The following is a 20328-nucleotide window of genomic DNA, read 5'->3' on the forward strand; positions in this document are numbered from 1 at the left end:
AAAAATTATATAAGAGAGACAATGACGCACTTGCATTTGCTGTTATTATTATAAAACAAAACAGCCTTAAAAATCAGCAGTTTTTCTTTAACCACCAACCACCATAGTTCTGAGGCCTCCAGCAAATATTCTACTTTATCTTACATCTTACGTGTCATAAAGGGCAACAAAGGGTTTTGTCGTTACTATTTAGAGGTACAAAGGTCAGCTGCCACACCATAGTTTGAAAGCCTCTTTAACAGTCTACATTAGTTTGCACTTTACTACCCTTTAGGGCTGCAATACAGTGGTATTGTTGCCGGAAAGCTTAATAAACTATTTAATGACTTAGATTAGAAGGCTTATCGAGCGTTACCACATCCTGTTAAATTGATGTTTAATAGTATTAATAGATTATGCCTGAAATGAAAAATTTTATGTTTCGAGGATCATTGCTATATAATATAGCAAACAAAGACAGATTGATTTTTCAAATCTAAAAAAAATATGTATGTTAAAGATAACTTGCATGGCTACTTACATTTGACTACCTTAATACTGAACAATTAATTTGTATACAATCATAATTTGAGATGTTCACACACACAAACACATACACACACACACACTTACTTATGTATCTGCCCACTTTCGTGCACAGATTTATATTTTTTTGGTGTTTAATGAGTAAAATTCTCGACAAATACTGTTTTCACTGTATTGTTTACATAATTTGTAAGTGGTGATGTCCTGATGTCCTAAGATACAGGCATCGGCTTAGTTTAGGCATCAGTCTCCCACAAATTAGTGTTTTTGTTACTAAAATTTGTGTTGTAAACTGCTGCAATTTGTGGAAGAAAATAAATTATTTTTATTAATTTTATTTTATGAAAGGATAGGATCTTATTCCATCAAAAACAATACTTGTCAAAAAAAACAAGTCTCGCAACTCAGTTGTTCTGCGGTAAAAAGTTGTGAGATCCATGTAATACCAAGTCGGTTATTCATTTATTCAGTCTCTACTCTCTTGACTTTCTGTCTTAATACGTCCAGTCTCTAAGACCACGATCGTGGTCCATAACAATTGAAAATCAATTATATTGTGTCTGGAATCTCCGTACGCATTAAGTTGTTACGTAATAATTAACAGCATCTTATAGTGACGTATATCAATATTAAAATTCTTGAATGTTTTATATAAATATATCGAGACTTGGCCTTGAAATTATTTTGACTGACTTTACTTCCAAATAAAAGATTTTAATTCCAGTTTCGCTCAAAACTACACGTGCATCCCGTGATCCCACATCCGGCATACAATAATAATTGAATAACAACTTTCCCATCGAACAAACTACCTTTGTTCCAATGGAAACTGACACAACAACTATCGGATCCCGGACAGTAACTTCGTTAACGTTTCCATACTCTATCGGGCCGGGAGTACGTGTGTAATCTAGATTGCGATACGGCCTAGCTATTGGACTAATAGCTCTATCTAGCAGTGTAAGCGTTCCAGTCAGGATTTTGGATCCTTGTTGGGATTATCTAGCAAGCTGAGCGTATTGTGTATCTTGGTTTGGGGCTTTGATTTAATAGACAGAATTGATAGATAAGGAGACTAGTTCTTTAATCTCTTCGCGTCACCTTTTCTAGGGTTCTTTCATTGGGTCGAAATTTTGCTTTGCCTGATGTTTTGATACATTTGGAACTGGAATTTTCATGGCGAACATTTTCGCTCGAGATGTGTAGCGGAAGCATAGAAGGACGTTTATGAGACTTATAGTATTTCTTCATCTACCAACCCTAACCCTTACAAGCACATTCCATTCTTATATTTATTTTGGATCCTAAAAACAAGAGCGACGTCCAAACTTACAACATAAAATAACTATTTCTCATATTTCATTCTGTGATTATAGTAAACTATAATACAACCAAGTCAAGAATTCGTATATAAGCAACTATTTCAACTATTATATTTGATCAAAATTCCTCTCCAATGTTCAGTGTGGCGTGGGCAGTAGAATTTCCTCTGTCAGCTGGACTCAATAGATGAAAACTACTTTATAATTTGTCGGGAACTTTTCCCGGACTGGCACACTGTTGTTCTAGATTCTGAAACCGTCGTCCAAATGTTTTCCCTGTGCAAATTGTTTGGTAACAGTTTAGTTTTACTTGTATTTTAGTGTTTGTGATATTTAAAACGATTAAAACGGACAAGTTATGCATTTTCGTGTTAAAACTGAAATTGTTTAAATTGGAGTGGAGAGAAATTTTGTTTAATACTATTTTGTACATCTGCTTGGATTAACCTTTCGAAAAGACAAGTAACGTCATTTAGCATGGCAACTTTTATTTTAAGTTTATACTATTTATTTCAATTTGCTAACCTAGTTCTATTTTCCAGGTGTGACCCGTCAAGTTGGCGATGCATTGCAGCTGGAGCGGTCCCAACGGGCCGGGCGCGTGGTCAGCATCGGTATAGCGCCCTGGGGTATCGTGGAGGGCGCCAACGAGCTCATCGGTCGCGGACGAGACGTGCCCTATCATGCTATAGCATCGCCCAGGTGAGAGTTTTGTCAAAATGTTTTACTAGCATTTAACTTGCAGATAAGAAAAGTACGAAACTATGTTCATAAGTTCAGGTGTGGCTATATTTAGGTGTTATTCTATTAAAATAGGAAACAAGTTTATGTAGTGTAAAGAATCGCATTGCAAAAAAATATGTATTCTGAGTTTTCTGAGATCTTTTTCATTTACAAAATATTTCATTGGCCTAGCCTTTTCCCAACTATGTTGGGGTCGGCTACCAGTCCAACCGGTTTCAGCTAAGTACCAGTGTTTTACAAGGAGCGACTGCCTATCTGACCTCCTCAACCCAGTTACCTGGGCAACACGATACCCCTTGGCTAGACTGGCTGTCAGACTTTTTCAAGCTTCTGACTACCTGTAACGACTGTCAAAGATGTAGGAATAACAGCCGGGACCCACAATTTAACGTGCCTTCCGAAACACGGAGGAACTCGTTATGACAAAGATGGTCACCCATCTACGGACCAACCGCGTCAAGCATAGCTTAACCTGTGATCGAATCACTTATGCGGTTATAGCTTAGCCACGAGCTCCTCTTTACAAAATATTTATGTAACGAAAAATTTACGCATTGATGACATAAAAATTTAAGCAAACAAAAAATGTTTCTCGAATATGTAAAAACAAAAGCTCATCAGCCAGTACTTTGCCATCAGCTACGAGACTGCTTTAGCGCGAAAAATGTTCAGCCCGTAACAGCTCTATAAAATCGAACTAATAATAGATCTCACCATATTTGTTTTGGCAAAAGAATCCTTTTCCTCTTTCTCACTCAATCTCAGAAGGCTTCGATCCGAGATTCGTATCACGTAAGCATTGTCGACAAAAATATTACATACGCTATCACCCTCAATTTGGTTCTCGTTACACTTCTATTTTAACAATTTGGGCTGACGCTGCTGGTGGTTACATTGGGGAGAATAGATTTTGCTGTGCTATTGAAATTTTGATGTCTGATATGTAGACGGAGTTAAGTGATCATATTTTGTAGGGGCTTACGGAAAGCACAGAAGTCCACATTGTGTCATGGTAATGACGAAAATGTGTATCTTTATAATGATAAGCAGGTAATCATTTTAATATAAATATTATAATTAAAAAATATAATTAGCTCATTCCACAGCTAATTCGAGTCGTAGGTACGAATCTAATCTGAGATGAGTTTGTTCTTTGTATTTAATCGCAGATAATGCCTTTATTTTAAGGAAACAAAAGTAGGTTAGTTTCAAAAGTATCAGCTTCTTACATCATTATTTTATTGAACCCGTTCCAGTTCCTTGACTCCTATTTTACCCGAGTTATGGATCCTAAAAATGTAGAACTCGTAACTTTATTGTTGCCTTTGTGACGTTGTTTATGATTAAGGATCTATTTGTTCTAGCCCAAAGCAGAATTCTCTAATATTTCGACGAGGTTCTGACCTTTGTCCAGTTATGAGACAGTTTTATCATTTACCCTTATCCGACTAGGAAACCAACAAATTTTCACAAAGAAAGGTCAAGTCCTATTTGCCTGAAAATTTAGGAATACTTCAGGAAATATACCTAAAATAATCTAGTCATAAAGTTATACACAAAATTTTCAAGATGCCTGACTACTTTAATCCAGTTGCTGTTATGGACCATTCTGTTCTTTCATTTAGACCTCAAGACAGGTTTAAAACTGGTAAGACATCTCCAATGACAAAGTATCACTTAACATACCACGAGATACTAAAAAAATAACACAATAACTTCATATAAAACTTTTATTACATCCAAGTACAAAATAAAAATTTGTAATTAGCTATTTAACCGTAACAAGTCTACTTAACCGGGAGCAACGTTCACCGTTACGGCAGAAACCCCGTCGCCCTGGGTTTCATTAAAATAATTAGGAGAGCTACGTTAGCAAGGTTTTTTGTTTTTATTACAGCTTCATTTTTATTGTACACTGTGAAACTAGTCGGTGCTAGGTTTTTTATTTTATGTGCCAGCTGTGAGTCATTTTCTAATTGAGGTGTAATGTCAACGTTTTTATGCCTTGCATTCATTTTAATATTACTCTTTTAATTGTTACTTATATTCCTTCTCAATACAAATTCACAATAGCATGTGAAAACTAGCGTCTCAATTCAATTATTACACCATGAAATAGAATAGAATGCCATATTCTTTATTGCACACCACAAAATGACAGGATTCGATAAAGATAAATAATTACATATTCCAAAGTGGATGGACTTCATTCATGAGGAGCAAAATTTGTAATAAATAGAATATTTCATCATCTCCGTTTTACGATTCCTCTTGAACCACTTTGCAATCTTGAGTATCTGACCCTATATCATCCCCTTGGCTTCATTTGAAGGGGTCTGGTGTTGTGATCGCCGTCGCATTCGTGAGCCCATTGGTCTGTGCTTGGAACAACACATCGTTGATCAGTTTCTCTGCTAGTATCCTCATGTTGTCGGGAAGATTCCGCAGTTTTGCCGCAACGTTTATACCTGAAAGTTTAAATTTTGTTGAGAATTTGTTCAACTTTGAAGCTATGGAGAATATAAAGTGATTTGTCGATATCATTTCTGAAGTAATGAAGGTTTCCTTTTCTCTGTATTTGTAGAATAAAATATAGTTCTTCTGTAGGTTGGCAATTTAAGACAAATTTATATTGCACAATGTAGTAAGCACTGCTACTTAAATTGAAAGCTGATATCTTAATAACCAATTGTTAATGTAAATTCTTTTTTTAAAACGACTCTTACACTTAGGTAAATCATTTAGGACAAAAAGTCTCACGCACAAGGGCACCTACACAAGAGTGCAAGAAAATTTCAGTTCATTAATTTGAAAAACACCCGAACATACCGATGTTATTGTTTCCAATTATTCTCCGAAGAGCAACATTAATTGAGTCAAATGACATATCAATCGAAATGGAATTAATCCCTTCACATCGCTTATCATATCATGTACGAGTGAATCTGTGTTATTTTAGGCGGAGTCCGTTTCGAGTTCCAGTTTAATGAACCGTATCATACCGATCCAACTTAAGCCGAATCAATTCATGTATGACAACCTCCGACCCTATTATTTGATGTATTACGTGTCTTAATAGCCTTCATTGTTCAATTGATTATGGACCAGGGTTTTCTATAGTTGTTAAGTTGATGCTTTTGATGTATTTTTTTTCGTAAGTTGATTACGGTGTTTTAGAGACAAAGAGCAAAAGATTATCTATATGAAATAAATGTTTTTAAATTCCTTTATTAAATATGTAAACTGGGTTCCATCAAACATAAAACGGCGACGAGGACGGCCTCGAATGAGATGGCGCGACGAACTGGATGCGTACCACAAACAGTGGATGGCAAAAGCAATAGACCGGACAGAGTGGAAGAATCTAAGGGAGGCCTTTGCCCTGCAGTGGGAAAGTAACGGCTGAAAAAAAAAATGTGTTTAGGTTACCGTACCCAAAGGGTAAAAACGGAACCCTATTACTGAAGCACTGTCCCTGACCGTCAGTCCAACTGTCACCAGGGGATCTTATAAATCGTGATATACATTTAGAATTTTCATTGCAAATTTGTTATTCTCTATCCTATTTGTACGGAACGGAACCCTCAATGTTGCGAGTGTGACACGGACTTGACTGATATTTTATTCGTCACTTCTACCCCCGAAACTATTCCTTACCTATAGCATCATATTCATCTTCCACTTCGGTACAATGCCGTTTATTTTTATCATCTTCTAAAGTGCTGAACCTCTTGGTGCTTGAACTCTCGGGAACATCAATCATATTGCTTGTGACGCTGTATTCGGGAGTGGAGTAGGGTTCTATACTGGGTTCAAACGGCCGGTCGTCATCTTCGCCTTCCGAATCCTGTGAAAAAGAAATAATGCTAAACTTTTTTGATCGAATCTATTTTTGTATTCCTTGGATAACGGTATCGGTTACACGTTTGGTATGTTATTTAGAATATCAAATCTGAGGTTATTATTCCATATAAATAATAATGTTATTATTTAAGCCATTATCTCTCTAGGCAAAATCGGTGCTAAGGGATCTTATTTCAAAAGTACTATTCGTAAATATCACTGGCCTGCACAAGGACACCAGTTCTACTGTAAGCTTATGGTAAGAACACTAAGTTCATAAGATAAAAAAAAACTTCTCTAGTGCCCATTGAAACTATTCCTTCATGTACCATTTCTATCTAGTTAACAGCTCTTCATTTTCAAGATTCTTTCGTTCAACGTTATACGAACAACAGCCCTTGGCGCATTGTTTAGTAAATTCTAGTGAATAGCCAGGTAAAATTATAACTCGCAATTCAACATACTCTGTTGCACTGTACAGCTCTAATCGCAAAATATATCCTCCCAGTAATGCTGTTCATTTGTATTTTATTTTCCCTCCAACTATGACTTTGATAAAGTGACGGTACTAGCTATTCACGTTGAATAGACGCTGTAGAAAGCATGGCAAGCAAAAATAGACTTTAACCTCCATAGGTATGAAGTTCAAAGTGTGATGTATCGGGTTCTAATACAACAGAGGTTCACGAGTACCTTTAGGCACTGTATTCAATGGACCAAAACTGATGAGAAAGGATTGGTTGGTCCCGTCTAACAGACGGCAGTGTATTCCATTTCGCCGTTAATTAAAAAGGTTAGGTCGTTACAGGTTCTATTGAGTCTTTAGTTAGAGAGGACAGAAGTATTCAATTCCTTTTGCATAACATTCTAATGGATATGGATAATGTTCTTGCTTAAGGATATTTGCAAACTTTGCTGTCTTTATTTTTGTTGGGTGTATCTTTTTTTTATCTATTAGCAGTAAACATTGCTTTGTTTCTTGCTCAGGTTTTGCAATGAATATTTTTTATAACTTGGAGTTTGAGAACAATATAGGCCCTCTTTTACTCAAACGTTTTGGATGTCAACTACTGAGTTACGTTGACTTGCAACTGATGAGGTGTATAAGAAGATTTCGTCAGTTCACGATAAATTGATACTCAAAACATTAGGACTACAGTTAAAGAGCGGTCGAACAGGAAAGTCAGTAAGTAATTAGCCATGGTTTAACCGTAGTTTCTAAGGTTTGTTTTAAATCAATCGCACAAAGTAAGAGTTTCAGTTAACTTCTTGACATTTCCAATCTAGTTCACCCTACCAGCTGCAGTAAAATCAAAAGCTAGAACTAACTTAAAATCTCGAAAACTACAGGAATTTAGAGCTTAAAGCTACTGGCGGACTTTACCGGGAAAAGCTTGTAATTCCACGCGGGAATGACAGGGGACAGATAAATCTTTATTTATTTCAATTTAATGTAGCTTTAACTTTTCCTATGTATTAATGATATTTATTATTTTCTTGTTTATTTGTCTTTCCGGTTGGATTTTTGCAACTCAATTGTGAGGCACTTACCGATTAGCTAGCAGGCTGGCTTCAAACCCGAAGACAATGTAGTTTAAAATTATAAAAGCGGCGCGACCGATTTTGATAAATTTGAAGGACATTTAAAAACATTTTAAGATTATGTAGATATTAATTATTAAGTGTATTATATTTGTTTATTAATATGCCAGCTATAGTTTCTATTTCATTTACAGTCAACCCGTTTTAATATCGACAAATGTAAAGTATTGAATTTATGACATTAAACTTACAAAAAAAAAGGTTGGTATGTCGAAAATAGTATTACCGTATAATGGTATACATTCGTATAATTAAACAACGTGGTTTGTAAAGTAAATCATGACCAAACAACAGCAGAAACAATCTTGATAATTAACTGTCTCTGTTCGTACCGCCTACTATGTAATTTATAAAGCAAGCCTGTTGCCGTTGTGGGAGCGAGACACCGCTATGAGTAATATAAAGCGCCGTCTCGCTTTCACAACACTAACAATGATTTCAGACCTCATAGTACAGGCACTGGAAACACATTCATTAGTTCAATTGCCTGTATCTAGTGTTATAATTATTTCATCACAAGTAATTCGTACCGCCTCAGGCATGCACTGAATATTGTACCTAGATAATGTTTGAAACATTTTACTGCCGTTTAAGTATTTATTAGTCTGTTAACGTTGTTTGTAAATGAAAACATTATAAGATGACCTTGAAGGGTACTTATTTAGTAATTACACATTTTATCAGAAATATTTAACACTTATTTGACGCTAATGTGCACTTATTTAGATCTAACTGTTTTAGCTGTTTTGTAACTCCGAGAAAGGTTTTTTTTTAAAATTTAATGTTGATTTCTTATGCCTATATATTCAGCTTGTAAGCATAGCAACGCAAGCAGCACCTAGGATGCTGCGACACATAAATGATTCACATTGCATGCACAGGAGATAGCGCACTCGCTGCAGTTATATTGTCCAAAACGTTTCTTTTATTTCAAATTATTTTATGACTTCAAGGAATAAAAAAAACTATTAAATAGGTACATTAAATACCTGAATGAGTACTGGTCCTTGTAGTGTTTAAGTAGTCATTTAAGTAAGATTTAGGCAGAGATATTTATATTTTATTTAAAGTAATGTTAATGTTTACTCGTAGCGAAAAGTAACATTAAACTTTTATTTATTTATTTATTCAACCAAAACTTACAATATTATTACTGGTATAACCAAATACAATCACAACAACTTAAACGTTAGACAGTGGAGTGTAGAACGACTAAGTTTTATTTCTGACCAAACACGAAAGTGGAATAATAATTACTTTTGACTTTGAATTAAGATACAGACATAAATAACTGTGTTCATGAAAATAGTATATTGGTTTTAAATAGTTTACATTTTGTATTAAGATTTTGCATGCCACTGCGCCGGCGAAACATGTTGAACTCCTCTGACAATGTACCATCTCTATGTACCGTGTGACAGCAAATAAATGATTATTATTAATTATAATCTAAATATACCTAACTACACAATGCTAGCTGATTTAATACGAAGAACTTCTTTGTCAAGCTGACTTGTGAATATTAACCATCAGAACTCCAACCAACCAAAAAAAAAACAAAAGACCTTTTTTTTTATCTTTCCTACCGTTTAGGAAGGGCTTAGTGTTATGTACACGTACATGCCGAATTAAATTCTATTATTGCATTTAAAACTGTTAAGTTTTACTACCAAAGTGCAAGCATCGGAAAGTAATTACCAAAAACGCGACATATTTGGTGGCTATTGGATTCGATTAGTTGATTGCTCTGCGGTTGCGGGCAACCGCCGTGTTTGCTGGTGTCCTATCTTGTTGTATTTATCTATATTGTAAATACTACCGTTTATAGTTTTGTTCAAATTATATTTTTGGGAACTATTAATTTACGTATTTGTATCCGTAATTGCATTGGTAAAAATGTTTGTTAAACGCGCCAACATGATTCACAGGAAAACAATTTCATTTAAATGATGTGTCTGTTTTGTTTTATAAAACTTTACTGGTTTGAAAAAGAGTTCGTTCATTAAGCAACCAATTAACCATATGAAACTATAGTTGTCAATGCAGTTTTCACTTTATATAATAAGCAAAATCTTATCTAAATAATAAAAACATTGTTCTTCAATAAAACCCCTTTTTCTTCTGCTAGTTGATCGAAAGAACAAATAGTCAACTTCACCGTAAACAAAACACATGATCATACATTTTGTTTATCTTCTATCTTCCCTTCCGCGTCATGAAAAAACATTCCTTTAGCTTATCACAAAAGAGTTTGTAAAAAAAAGACGGTAACTTTATTCATATTAGAACGACAGTAAATTTCACACGAGCGGAGCCAAGTGCCATTATAGTTCACTGTCCCTTAAATAATAGTTCCCGAATAACTCTACAAACTGTTCTTTCATATTCAGCCAGGGTCCTCTTGTTTCATATTATTTTTAACCTAATTTGCTTAAGGGTTTATTTGCACATAAAAAACAACATAAAAGAAAAGATGTACAAGGGTGCTGCTTATTTCATAAGAAATCTTAACTAGTAGACATGCAGAAATTATGTCACTTACTAATAAACTTAGCAAGTCAGACTACTAAAAGTTTAACTCTAATAGGTCTCCGTACTACCTACTTAGTTATTTAAATATCACTATGTGTACATAATAGGGCTTTCAAAAGTTTCACAATTTATGGAGCAGTTTGGCTCATGGTTGGTCGTCTAGTTATAATAGAATTCAACACGCGGTGAAAATGCCCAAAAAAGAAAAAAATATTTTTTCTAAGTTCAGGTTGAAAAAAAACCTTTACTATTAAGAAAGGTTTTATATCAACTAACTCCATAATTAATTCAAACAACCAAAGATATTCAGTTAGAAATAAGAACCGACAATTATCTCATTAAATAACGGATACACAAACGTAACGTGTGTACCACATACGTTTGAACTCCTAAATTAATCCCAATGATTGATTGGTTTAGTTATAACTGTAGACTAACCTCCACTAAAACTCCTTAACATTTAAGTATAAGGGAAACTTATATATATGGAAGTTAAGTTGACAGAAAGTACTCACGAATAGTAGAAAGTTTGTTCTCCTAAGTTTGTAAAGCGAAAGAATCGTAGGTTTTCTGAAGTATTTTGAGAGTCAAAAGTTGACAGACGTTAAAATTTTTTAGCTCCATACTTTGTGACCGGTGATTTCTTGAAGATAACACCTGATTTCAGAACCAGTAACAAAGAGCTGTTATCAAAGTATTTTTCGAAGTACCTACTATAACAAGACTGCATATTGTTTTTTTTTTATTTTTGTAATGAAATCTGTCTCTATAAAGCCAGAATTTTTTAGATGTCACAAATAACCGATGTGTTGCAACGCTAGTTCTTTTAGGGATTTAATTACTTATTACGGGGATGGTTTCGTTTTTTTCAACATAATATGCGAAAGAAATCGCTTTTCTTTTGCCTGCATCTTCATCATCGTCATCAGACCTAAAACTTGGTTCTTTTGTTCTAGATCAAAACTAGCCGTCCTCAACAACAGACACGCCTACTTCCTTCTGGTGGACAACGGCTCTGTAGGCCGCTACGGGGCGGAGATCGTGCTGAGACGAAAGCTGGAGAAATACATCGCTGCACAAAAACTACATCCATGTAAGTACTGCTTTCATATCCAGCAATGTATGGTACACATTTAAATGAAAATGAACCACCACAACCACTTTATAAATATTTCGAGAGTCATCGGCATCCTAGAGTTTTGCCAACAATGTTAGGGTAGGCTTCGAGTTAAAGCGGATGTAGCTAAGTTCCAGTTTACAAGGAGCAACTGTCTATCTACCTCCTCAACCCAGTTCCTCGGCAACACAATACTACTTAATCAGACTGGTTGTCAAACTTAATGTTCAAGAGTGTAATTTAGTAACTTATTTATTTAATGGCTGGATGGGTAAATATTAGGTTGAAAAGCTAACAGACATCCTATTTATCATTGAAAAAATGTCCTTACTTCGTTTACAGATCTTAACCCTTCCAACCACAAATCCTACCCATTTTAATGTCGTAATCTCATTCTTAATAAATCTCGCGGCAACCGCCTCTTTATCTCCACAAACTTTGACTTTTAATTTCGGGAAGCTTAATTTGCCAAACGTAAATTTACATTTACCTTAACGGCTTCATGCTAAACGTTCGAAATGAATCTCTTCTTAACCTCGGGGACCTCTCAAATTAAATGTTACCCTCACCTGGTCATAAACCTTACTGAAATTGTGGAACATAAACTCGGGATCTACGTTTAGCGTAAAGATGATACACGATAAAGTCATAATCAAGGTTAAGTCAGTTCTTGGAAGTGAGAAGGAAGTTTGTTTAGAAATCGATTTTTGGAGTTGCTAACATAAAGGAAATAAGCGGAATACTATAATTATTATCATAAACTACTAACAACAAATAACGAAATTAAATATCATCGACATCAACGTTAGTACTTTCATAAATTTGTTGGGTGACCAATATTTGTTACCTACATGTATTTCTCCATTCTATTTGTACGAAACCTTCAGTGCCGCGAATCCGATTCAAACTTTATTCGTTTTTATAATACGTTGTGAGCAATGCTAACTAAACTAAAAATAATAGAAAATGTTTCCCTTACCTAGAAAAGGTTGAGAGCCCCTGTCTACTGCCATCAAAACTATAACTACAATTATATCTATCGATAGTAAACTAATACACTATAATTTAAGCCAAAACGGATAGGTACTACACGAAAAAATCATACCAACCACAGAAATACTTTAAAACATCAGTGAAGAAGTAACAAAACTTATTAACTTCATATAGGTAGGTTCTTAGATTGTACAATTTCATCATGTCTCGACAATATATTACATGGAGATTACTTTAAAGCAAGTTCACTGTTTAGTTCAGCTTCCACGATTCGAGTTGGCTTCGCTGATTTATTGCTTGTGGTTCCGTATTAATGTTTCTACCTTCGTATCTTCGTATTTAACGCTTGTTAGTCGATATGGTTTTACCTGTCTTACGAAGTCGACAGCAGGTGTATTAAAATGGTATATACATATATTAATTTGACTATTTTTAAAACATTATTTGATTAATATTAATTTTATGAAAAAGTTGAAACACTATAACAAAAAAATTGCTTAAAGCGTCAAACACTAAACACAGAGCTCGAGCTTGATACCAACTTCAAGCATAACCTTAATGATATTCAGTCTAATTCTCGTATAAAGTCCTTACATTTCTAGAATTCTTTAATATGATCAAAAAACCCGAAATTGTCAGTTTCAAGCACAAAAAAACGACCGAATTGATAACCTCCTTCGTTTTGAAGTCGGTAACAAAAAACAGAAACTTGAAATCGACAATACGCGAATCTCGTAATAAGGAATAATGAATATATTCAAGCATTTACATTTTTTATACTTAATAACCACTTTCTTAAAGAAAATCCCAAATTACTTGAAAGCCAATCGAATCGTTCTCCCTTCATACATATATGCCTTACTCTCAAGCCAGTCAAAGCCACTTCTTATCAAAGGAATGAATTAATGAGGCTTTTCGATTCTGTCGATTCACGTTCTCGGTAAGACCCAAATCCTAATATCAGCTCGCTTCATTTTTGACCCATATGTATAGACCATACATATGTTAAGGTAAACTGGATTCGATAAACCTGAAAATATTATATTGCAAATTTCAGATTTCAATCTATAGATATATGTATATAATAAATTGTAGTGTACGTGACACTGAATACCTACTAAACGGCTGTACCGATTCAAATATGTATATATTTTCCGAATTGTATAGATAGATATGGCGAATGATTTAGATATGCAAATCAGCCCGTCAGAACGAAGTTTACCAGACCATTGCTTGTCAAACACCTTCCTTATAACCACCCATAATTATCTATTCTCTAATATTAAGTCAGTTCAGTAATATCTATAATCTAATTATCTAATATTAAGCCATCGACCGAGTATGATTCATCACAAATAAGATAAAAGGCAGCATGAGATTATACTAATACAGTATCTTTTATGTAATTATGTTACTCACAACTCTACAAAAATAAAACTCAGAAGAATTCTAAGCAAATTTGAACTTGAGTGTTGGTTTTACGACATCATCTGTATTCTGAAACTTCAATATTGATAAAGATTCGTCTCGAAGAAGTTTCTTCAAATAACATTTTTATAAACTTTCGACGATATATATTCGAAACACATTTCGTTCGTGAGCTAAATACTAAAGATTTCTTTCATATTTGTTCTTTATTACCATTTTATATTTTAGCTTCAAACATGAGCTACCTAAAATATATAAACGCACAGACTAAAAACAAGTTTGGGTCTGAGAAATATTCGCGAGATTTCAAACCCCGTTTTCTTAGCCAATAAGTAAGTGGGTCACATTTTTTTAGCGAAGGATATAACACTTTTTTCCCAGAAAATTATCTGGAAGTTCGAATGGCACAGAATCCGTTTTATGACTATAGTCTGACACACCGATATTTAAATCGTCCGACTGATTACATTGTCTGTGAGTATAAGAATAATGCTTTGTCTGTCATGTGTTTCATTCTCATCTTAAATATTAGCAATGTTGGTTATTTCGTATGAGCAAAAACACCGTAGCCAAATCTTAATTTTTTAGCTGAAAAGAATAATAATAAATAGTTTCCATACTCACCGCAAGCGTCGGTACAGGTGACGGTCGATGTTTGTTTTTACTAAAACTAGTTTCATTCGTGTCATCGTGGAACATGAACGAGAACAGCTCGTAGTACCACAGGTGGGGGGTGTACACTTCGTCGTCGTTTGCCGCCGTCGCTCTACTGTCCTGAACCTTCTTGAACTCCCGCCGCACACAAGCCCGCAGACTCTCAATCTTCCTCAAGACGTGCACTCGCGTCGCTGCGTGATCATACGTTTGTACCAACTGCGTCAGTTTCGTCACAGCCTCATGCCTCTTCACCTTCATTTTGTATGTGTTGCAGTTTTTGTCCCAAAGGCATGGTAAGTTTTTGTATAATGTGATGAATTCTTTGAGTAGTTTGCGTGGGAAGACGACGTTTAGTGTGTCGGTCATTGCGCGTTCGTCGAGCGGCGCGTCGCGCAGGTCACTGAGCGTGTTGGGTGGGGCGCGCTGGGTTCGGCAGCCTCCCGTCCCCTCGCTCCCGCTCCCCCCTCCGAGGCCCGCGGCGGTACATTTTGTGCGCCAACTTGTACGCACGGGCGATGCGCGTGTTGGCTAAATGTGCACGGTTTATCATGCGAGCTGTGTAGTGTTGGTGTATGTATGTATACATTGATAACTTCGTTGCGGACTCTTACTTTATATGTATCTTGGCACAATATCGTATAATCATTCATCATCGGCCTAGCCTTTTCCCAACTATGTTGGGGTCGGCTACCAGTCCAACCGGTTTCAGCTGAGTACCTGTGTTTTACAAGGAGCGACTGCCTATCTGACCTCCTCAACCCAGTTACCTAGGCAACACGACACCCCTTGGTTGGCAGACTGGCTGTCAGACTTTTTCAAGCTTCTGACTACCTGTAACGACTGTCAAAGATTTAGGAATAACAGCCGGGACCCACAATTTAACGTGCCTTCCGAAACACGGAGGAACTCGCTATGACAAAGATGGTCACCCATCTACGGACCAACCGCGTCAAGCATAGCTTAACCTGTGATCGAATCACTTATGCGGTTATAGCACAGCCACGAGCTCCTCAATAAATATCCAAATATCGTATAATCATTATTGAATTTAATTCTTTGTTTTAGGCTGAATGTATGTGGATCTGTTTTGTATTTAAGTCCTAATTATAATGTAAAATAGTCTTGTAGCTTTACATGAATCCATGATCAGAAAACCTTTTATTTTGGAAAATGTTTTATTTTTGAGATCCTGTGGATAATTCCTTATATGTATGTACATAAATAGTTACCTTATAAGTTAGGATGCTACGTGAAGAAAAAAGTCGCGAATATTTAATTCCTTTGAGATCCTTCCCTTTACGAAGTTATACAACGTGGAAAATAAAAAGGTCACTCCATGAAAATATAAATGTCACCTTAAAACAAACTTCGTTGGAACCTAAAAGAAAATAAATTTCTGAACGATAACAAAATTATGTATGTAGCTTCAAAAACATTCACTACATTTACCTACATTTTATCATTGTTGGAAGAATATATGTACGTTTGCAAGCTATGAAAGCCATGGCTTACACTCATTTATAAATTATGTACTAACGATATTTCCCATTAATAGTCTTATTTAAAACAATTCTAGTAAACAAATAGCAAAAATCTTCAAAAATAGATTAACAGATTTAAAAAAATATGGAAGTCTTCGTCCTGATAGGACAAAAACTGTCTCCGAAAAAAATAAGTAGAGCATGTTTCCTTCAGTCTCAAAAGCATATCGCACTATCATTAAGTGCAGACTCCCAGTAAATCACAACTAAACCGTATTAGCTGAAATCGGAAAATTACTGAACTAAATTAAATTCTAATCTCCTCGAATAACTGTTTTTCATAAGTCTTAGCCGCTTCACCGGTTTCATAAAAGATTGCTTGGATTTCGTTCCCACGTGCAGATGGCTCGAATTTATTCCATAATCTTAGTGGCTGAAGGGGTTAGAGAAAAAATATATTTTATTGCAGTTAGATTATGATTTAATTTCGTGTGAAGTGATAGAGTACTTATGGTATTAGAGAAGCTTTTCATTTCGTCTTGTGTCGAAACATTGGCAGTCGCTTTGACCATAAGCTTTTACAAATTATTTAATTACCGCTTAATATTTTTGATATTGCTTCACCGCGCAAACTAGATTTTTAGAAAACCGCTAGTGGAAATCTTAAAACAAACCAAAATGCAATCCGTTACAAAATTATCGTCAACTGATCAAAATTTTAAAGGAGGTTAAGTTGTAAAAGGTAACAAGGCAGAATTGAATCGCTTTCATCTAGCGACTTATAAATGGAATACATATTACAAGAATTCAGTATATTTTTTTTCAATGAAAACTTCTTTATCTAGTCAATTTAGGTTTCCTTTCCAAGAATTCGTTTTCCATTGCCAACAATGCACTCCAGCCTTTATCCCGCCGCTGACAATCTCATAGGCTTACGGTTTATAAGATTCAATTTCAGATAACGTGAACTCGTAATAAACAGTTCTTTATCGCTAAAGTAATGCTGTCTGAGAGTATTAGCAAAAGGATTTGGGGAATGCAAATAAAAGAATAAATAGTGCTTTCTTTAAATTAGAATAAAATGTAAATAGAAATAAAAGATTAGAAACTGGAAAACAAGTGAAAGGAATAATGAAAGGTAACGCAGTAGACTGGTATCTTAAGTTAGTATTAATAGAACAGTGCTTGAATATACAAACAGGCCTCATTCTTTGTCGAATCCCTCGAATGCACTAAACTGGCAAGCCAAAGTCACTAATGCTTGTCCTACGCGTTGATCGCCAATAGCCAATTCTGCCAAAAAACGACTCCCAACTTTTTGGTCCTTTTACTGTGGGACATTCACAAATATTCAAGTCACATGCGCAGAGACTCAAGACAAGCATTCGTGCATCACGCAAACGCTTGAACTACGCGGGGATGAAGTCCGCGACACGTCGCGCTCAGTGGGTTTTGCGTGGTGACCTCAACCACTCACCTATCCGAGTAGTCAAATATGTTTGTTTATCAATATGACTACCAACCAGTTAGCTGTACTTACTTAAATATCTAAAATTGAGTCAAGCCAATAATCCTAAAAAATATTATTCAACCTGCCACCCTATTTAGTTTACGGCCATACATACATATAGCATTTGCAATAAACAAGTATAAATATTATCACCTATTTTTCCCCATAAGCCTGCTCTACTGTCACTATCCCCGTAAATTTCCAGTTCACCGCCGCGTATAGTGGTTTTACCCCAAATCCTACATTATGGTCATAAAGAGTGGATTTTAGGTGAATTTCTTTGTGAAGAAATTGATAAAATACCGATCCGGATTGAATGTGTGGCGGGTAGTGATAAAACCTACTTACGCTTACTATGAAGTTTGCTTGTTTATCACTAGTTTTAGGGTTCCGTAGCCAGAGGCTAAAACGGCACCCTTTTTCTCAGGCTCCGCTGTCTGTTTGTCTGTCAATCCGTCTGTCATTACGTCACCATGCTCTCTCATGAACCATGATAGCTAGACCGTTGAAATTTTCACAGATTATGTACTTCAATTGCCGTAATAAATACAAAAAATAAAAATTCAGGTTAAGTAACGTATACATCCTAACGCTTCGTTTTTCTTTAGCCTATAAAGGGAACCCTCAGAGTCATGAGCCTCTTCCGTTTTTCACTGGTTTTATAATTAACGTGTATCGCCCTTGAATTTGGTGGACCGATAGTAAAATAGAGAATGTCATGTAAAGCTACGCTTGGCGCAGTTGGTCCGTAGATGGGTGATCTTTGTCATAACGAGTTCCTCCGTGAGTCTAATTAGGGGGTACCAGGTTGCCCGGGTTGGGGAGATGAGATAGGCAGTCGCTCCTTGTAAACACTGGTACTTAGCTGAATCCGGTTAGTCTGGAAGCCGACCACATAGTTGGGAAAAAACGGTTAGGATGACGAGGTGATGGCATGCCCCCGGCAGTAGAACTACTGGGGAGCAGTCAAGAAACGGTGCAGGATATTTTAACCTTTAAAGAGCCTTTAGTAGCCTATTTTGATTACGTTGTTTGCTTTTATTCCTTTGAAGTCCAAAGTTGCGAATTATTTGGCGCTTGTATGACAAAATCTGTCACGAAAATGAGCTGAGCTTGTTCGAATAAAATAACATGAATAAGATTATTATATTTTCATAACAAGTAGAAGGGTCACTTTAATTAAAATTATAACGAAACGAGATCATCTAAGGGTCTTTGCACCTTATTTCGTATTAAGGTTAAATAATGTACATATATATGTATAATAATATGTTATGCAACGTACAGACACGTACCTGTGTTTATTAATAGCTTTTCTAAGATAAAAGGTATTGCTTAGTAAAAGGGTAATGTTTTAACCTCCGACGCAAAAAGAGGGGTGTTATAAGTTTGTCTGTCTGTGACATCGTAGCCTCCGAACGGATTGTGCGATTTCCGTTTAACTTGTTTTGTATTAAAGGTGAATGATGTGCAATTGTGCTTAGACATGTTTCATAAATCTGTCGAGCCATTTAAAATGTGTGGGGGTAATCAATTTTTTTCTCGTTATTAGTCATCTTGTAGATACATGATATTCATGCCGTGTCTCCTAAATGATTATCTTATAAACAATGAACTGAACTATCCGTCATTTGATCCTTTAAGCTTTGCTAAATCCTCGCTGGTCGATTTAATTTCCTACATACGCTACAAATAGTTAGGTTAGGTAATACCGACCACAATATTACCTTTAAAGATTTCCCAACTTATTTAATTTCAAATTTCCGTCTCAAATAACTAAGAAGGAGAAAAAGATAAGAAATTCTTAGAAAACTTTCATTTCACATAAAGCATAATCTGTTATAGAAATATCTAAGATTTTCCCGGGCTCCCGAGTTATCTAACTTGCGAATCCCGGGGGGGTGTACGTGGGAATACCCATTAAATTCTTATTTATGTTACACCGGACCCGGCCGAAGTCTACTTAACTTTAGAAATGATATTTTGGACTGATTTTTTTTTCATTTACACCGTCACTTAGATTTCATTCGTATCGGATTATAAAAGTTTATATTTTTGAAGCTTTTTATATTGTCTTCGTAATTAGTCGGTATTTTTTTTTTAGATCAGTGTAATCAGAATATCATGTTTAACAATAAGAGATCGGAATGAATTTTAATCCTTTTTGGACAGTCTAATAGTTTAAAAGTTTATCGCATTTTATGTTTGTTAGTGCCTAAATAACATTAAACTTTCGTTCTCTTCTTTATCTTACAATATTATTTTATTAAAACTCAGCAGAAATGTCAAAATTTCGAATCACCTGTGTTCATGGGCTATGGCATAGTGAGTGGTCAATCTTCGGGCTCAATGTTCTTCAACTTATTTATGCAACTATTTAATTTATCGACCTTACACTTCAACAATAAGTGAAAGAAACCCAGAGGATTTCTAATACGGAAACCCCATATTATTATCCTTAGTATCTTAATTAAAAAATAAATATTAAAACACTTTATTACTTCATTAGCTTTTTATAACAACCTTCTTTTTAAAAACATTCCGTTTATTCTTTAACTTCAATTCTTAGGTGGT

General features: G+C 35.4%; 2 protein-coding genes across 4 annotated transcripts in view; one reads left to right on the top strand and one right to left on the bottom strand.

The window, feature by feature from the left end:
- Positions 1-20328, top strand: part of LOC113502870 (transient receptor potential cation channel trpm) — a 221897-nt gene that overhangs the window by 154158 nt on the left and 47411 nt on the right. For all 3 annotated transcript variants that reach the window (XM_026884607.1, XM_026884616.1, XM_026884624.1), the window contains 2 exons: positions 2390-2549; positions 11525-11661. In XM_026884607.1, the coding sequence (XP_026740408.1) occupies positions 2390-2549; positions 11525-11661 (297 nt within the window). The remainder of the gene's footprint in view (positions 1-2389; positions 2550-11524; positions 11662-20328) is intronic.
- On the bottom strand, positions 4073-15394 carry LOC113502909. The gene is made up of 3 exons (XM_026884665.1): positions 14731-15394; positions 6249-6438; positions 4073-5059 (listed from the first exon to the last, which is right to left on the bottom strand). Exons 1-3 carry the CDS (start codon positions 15127-15129, stop codon positions 4914-4916), a joined length of 735 nt encoding a protein of 244 aa, XP_026740466.1. The 5' UTR covers positions 15130-15394; the 3' UTR covers positions 4073-4913.

The sequence above is a fragment of the Trichoplusia ni genome, chromosome 2 (assembly GCF_003590095.1).
Source record: "Trichoplusia ni isolate ovarian cell line Hi5 chromosome 2, tn1, whole genome shotgun sequence".
Classification (NCBI taxonomy): Eukaryota; Metazoa; Arthropoda; class Insecta; order Lepidoptera; family Noctuidae; genus Trichoplusia; species Trichoplusia ni.

Coding starts and splice junctions, on each gene's coding strand:
- LOC113502909 (XM_026884665.1), bottom strand. CDS start 15,129: ATGACCGACACACTAAACGTCGTCTTCCCACGCAAACTACTCAAAGAA. Junction 6,439..14,730: donor CACCTGTACCGACGCTTGCG/GTGAGTATGGAA, acceptor TCTTTTTCACAG/GATTCGGAAGGCGAAGATGA. Junction 5,060..6,248: donor AGATGAATATGATGCTATAG/GTAAGGAATAGT, acceptor TTAAACTTTCAG/GTATAAACGTTGCGGCAAAA.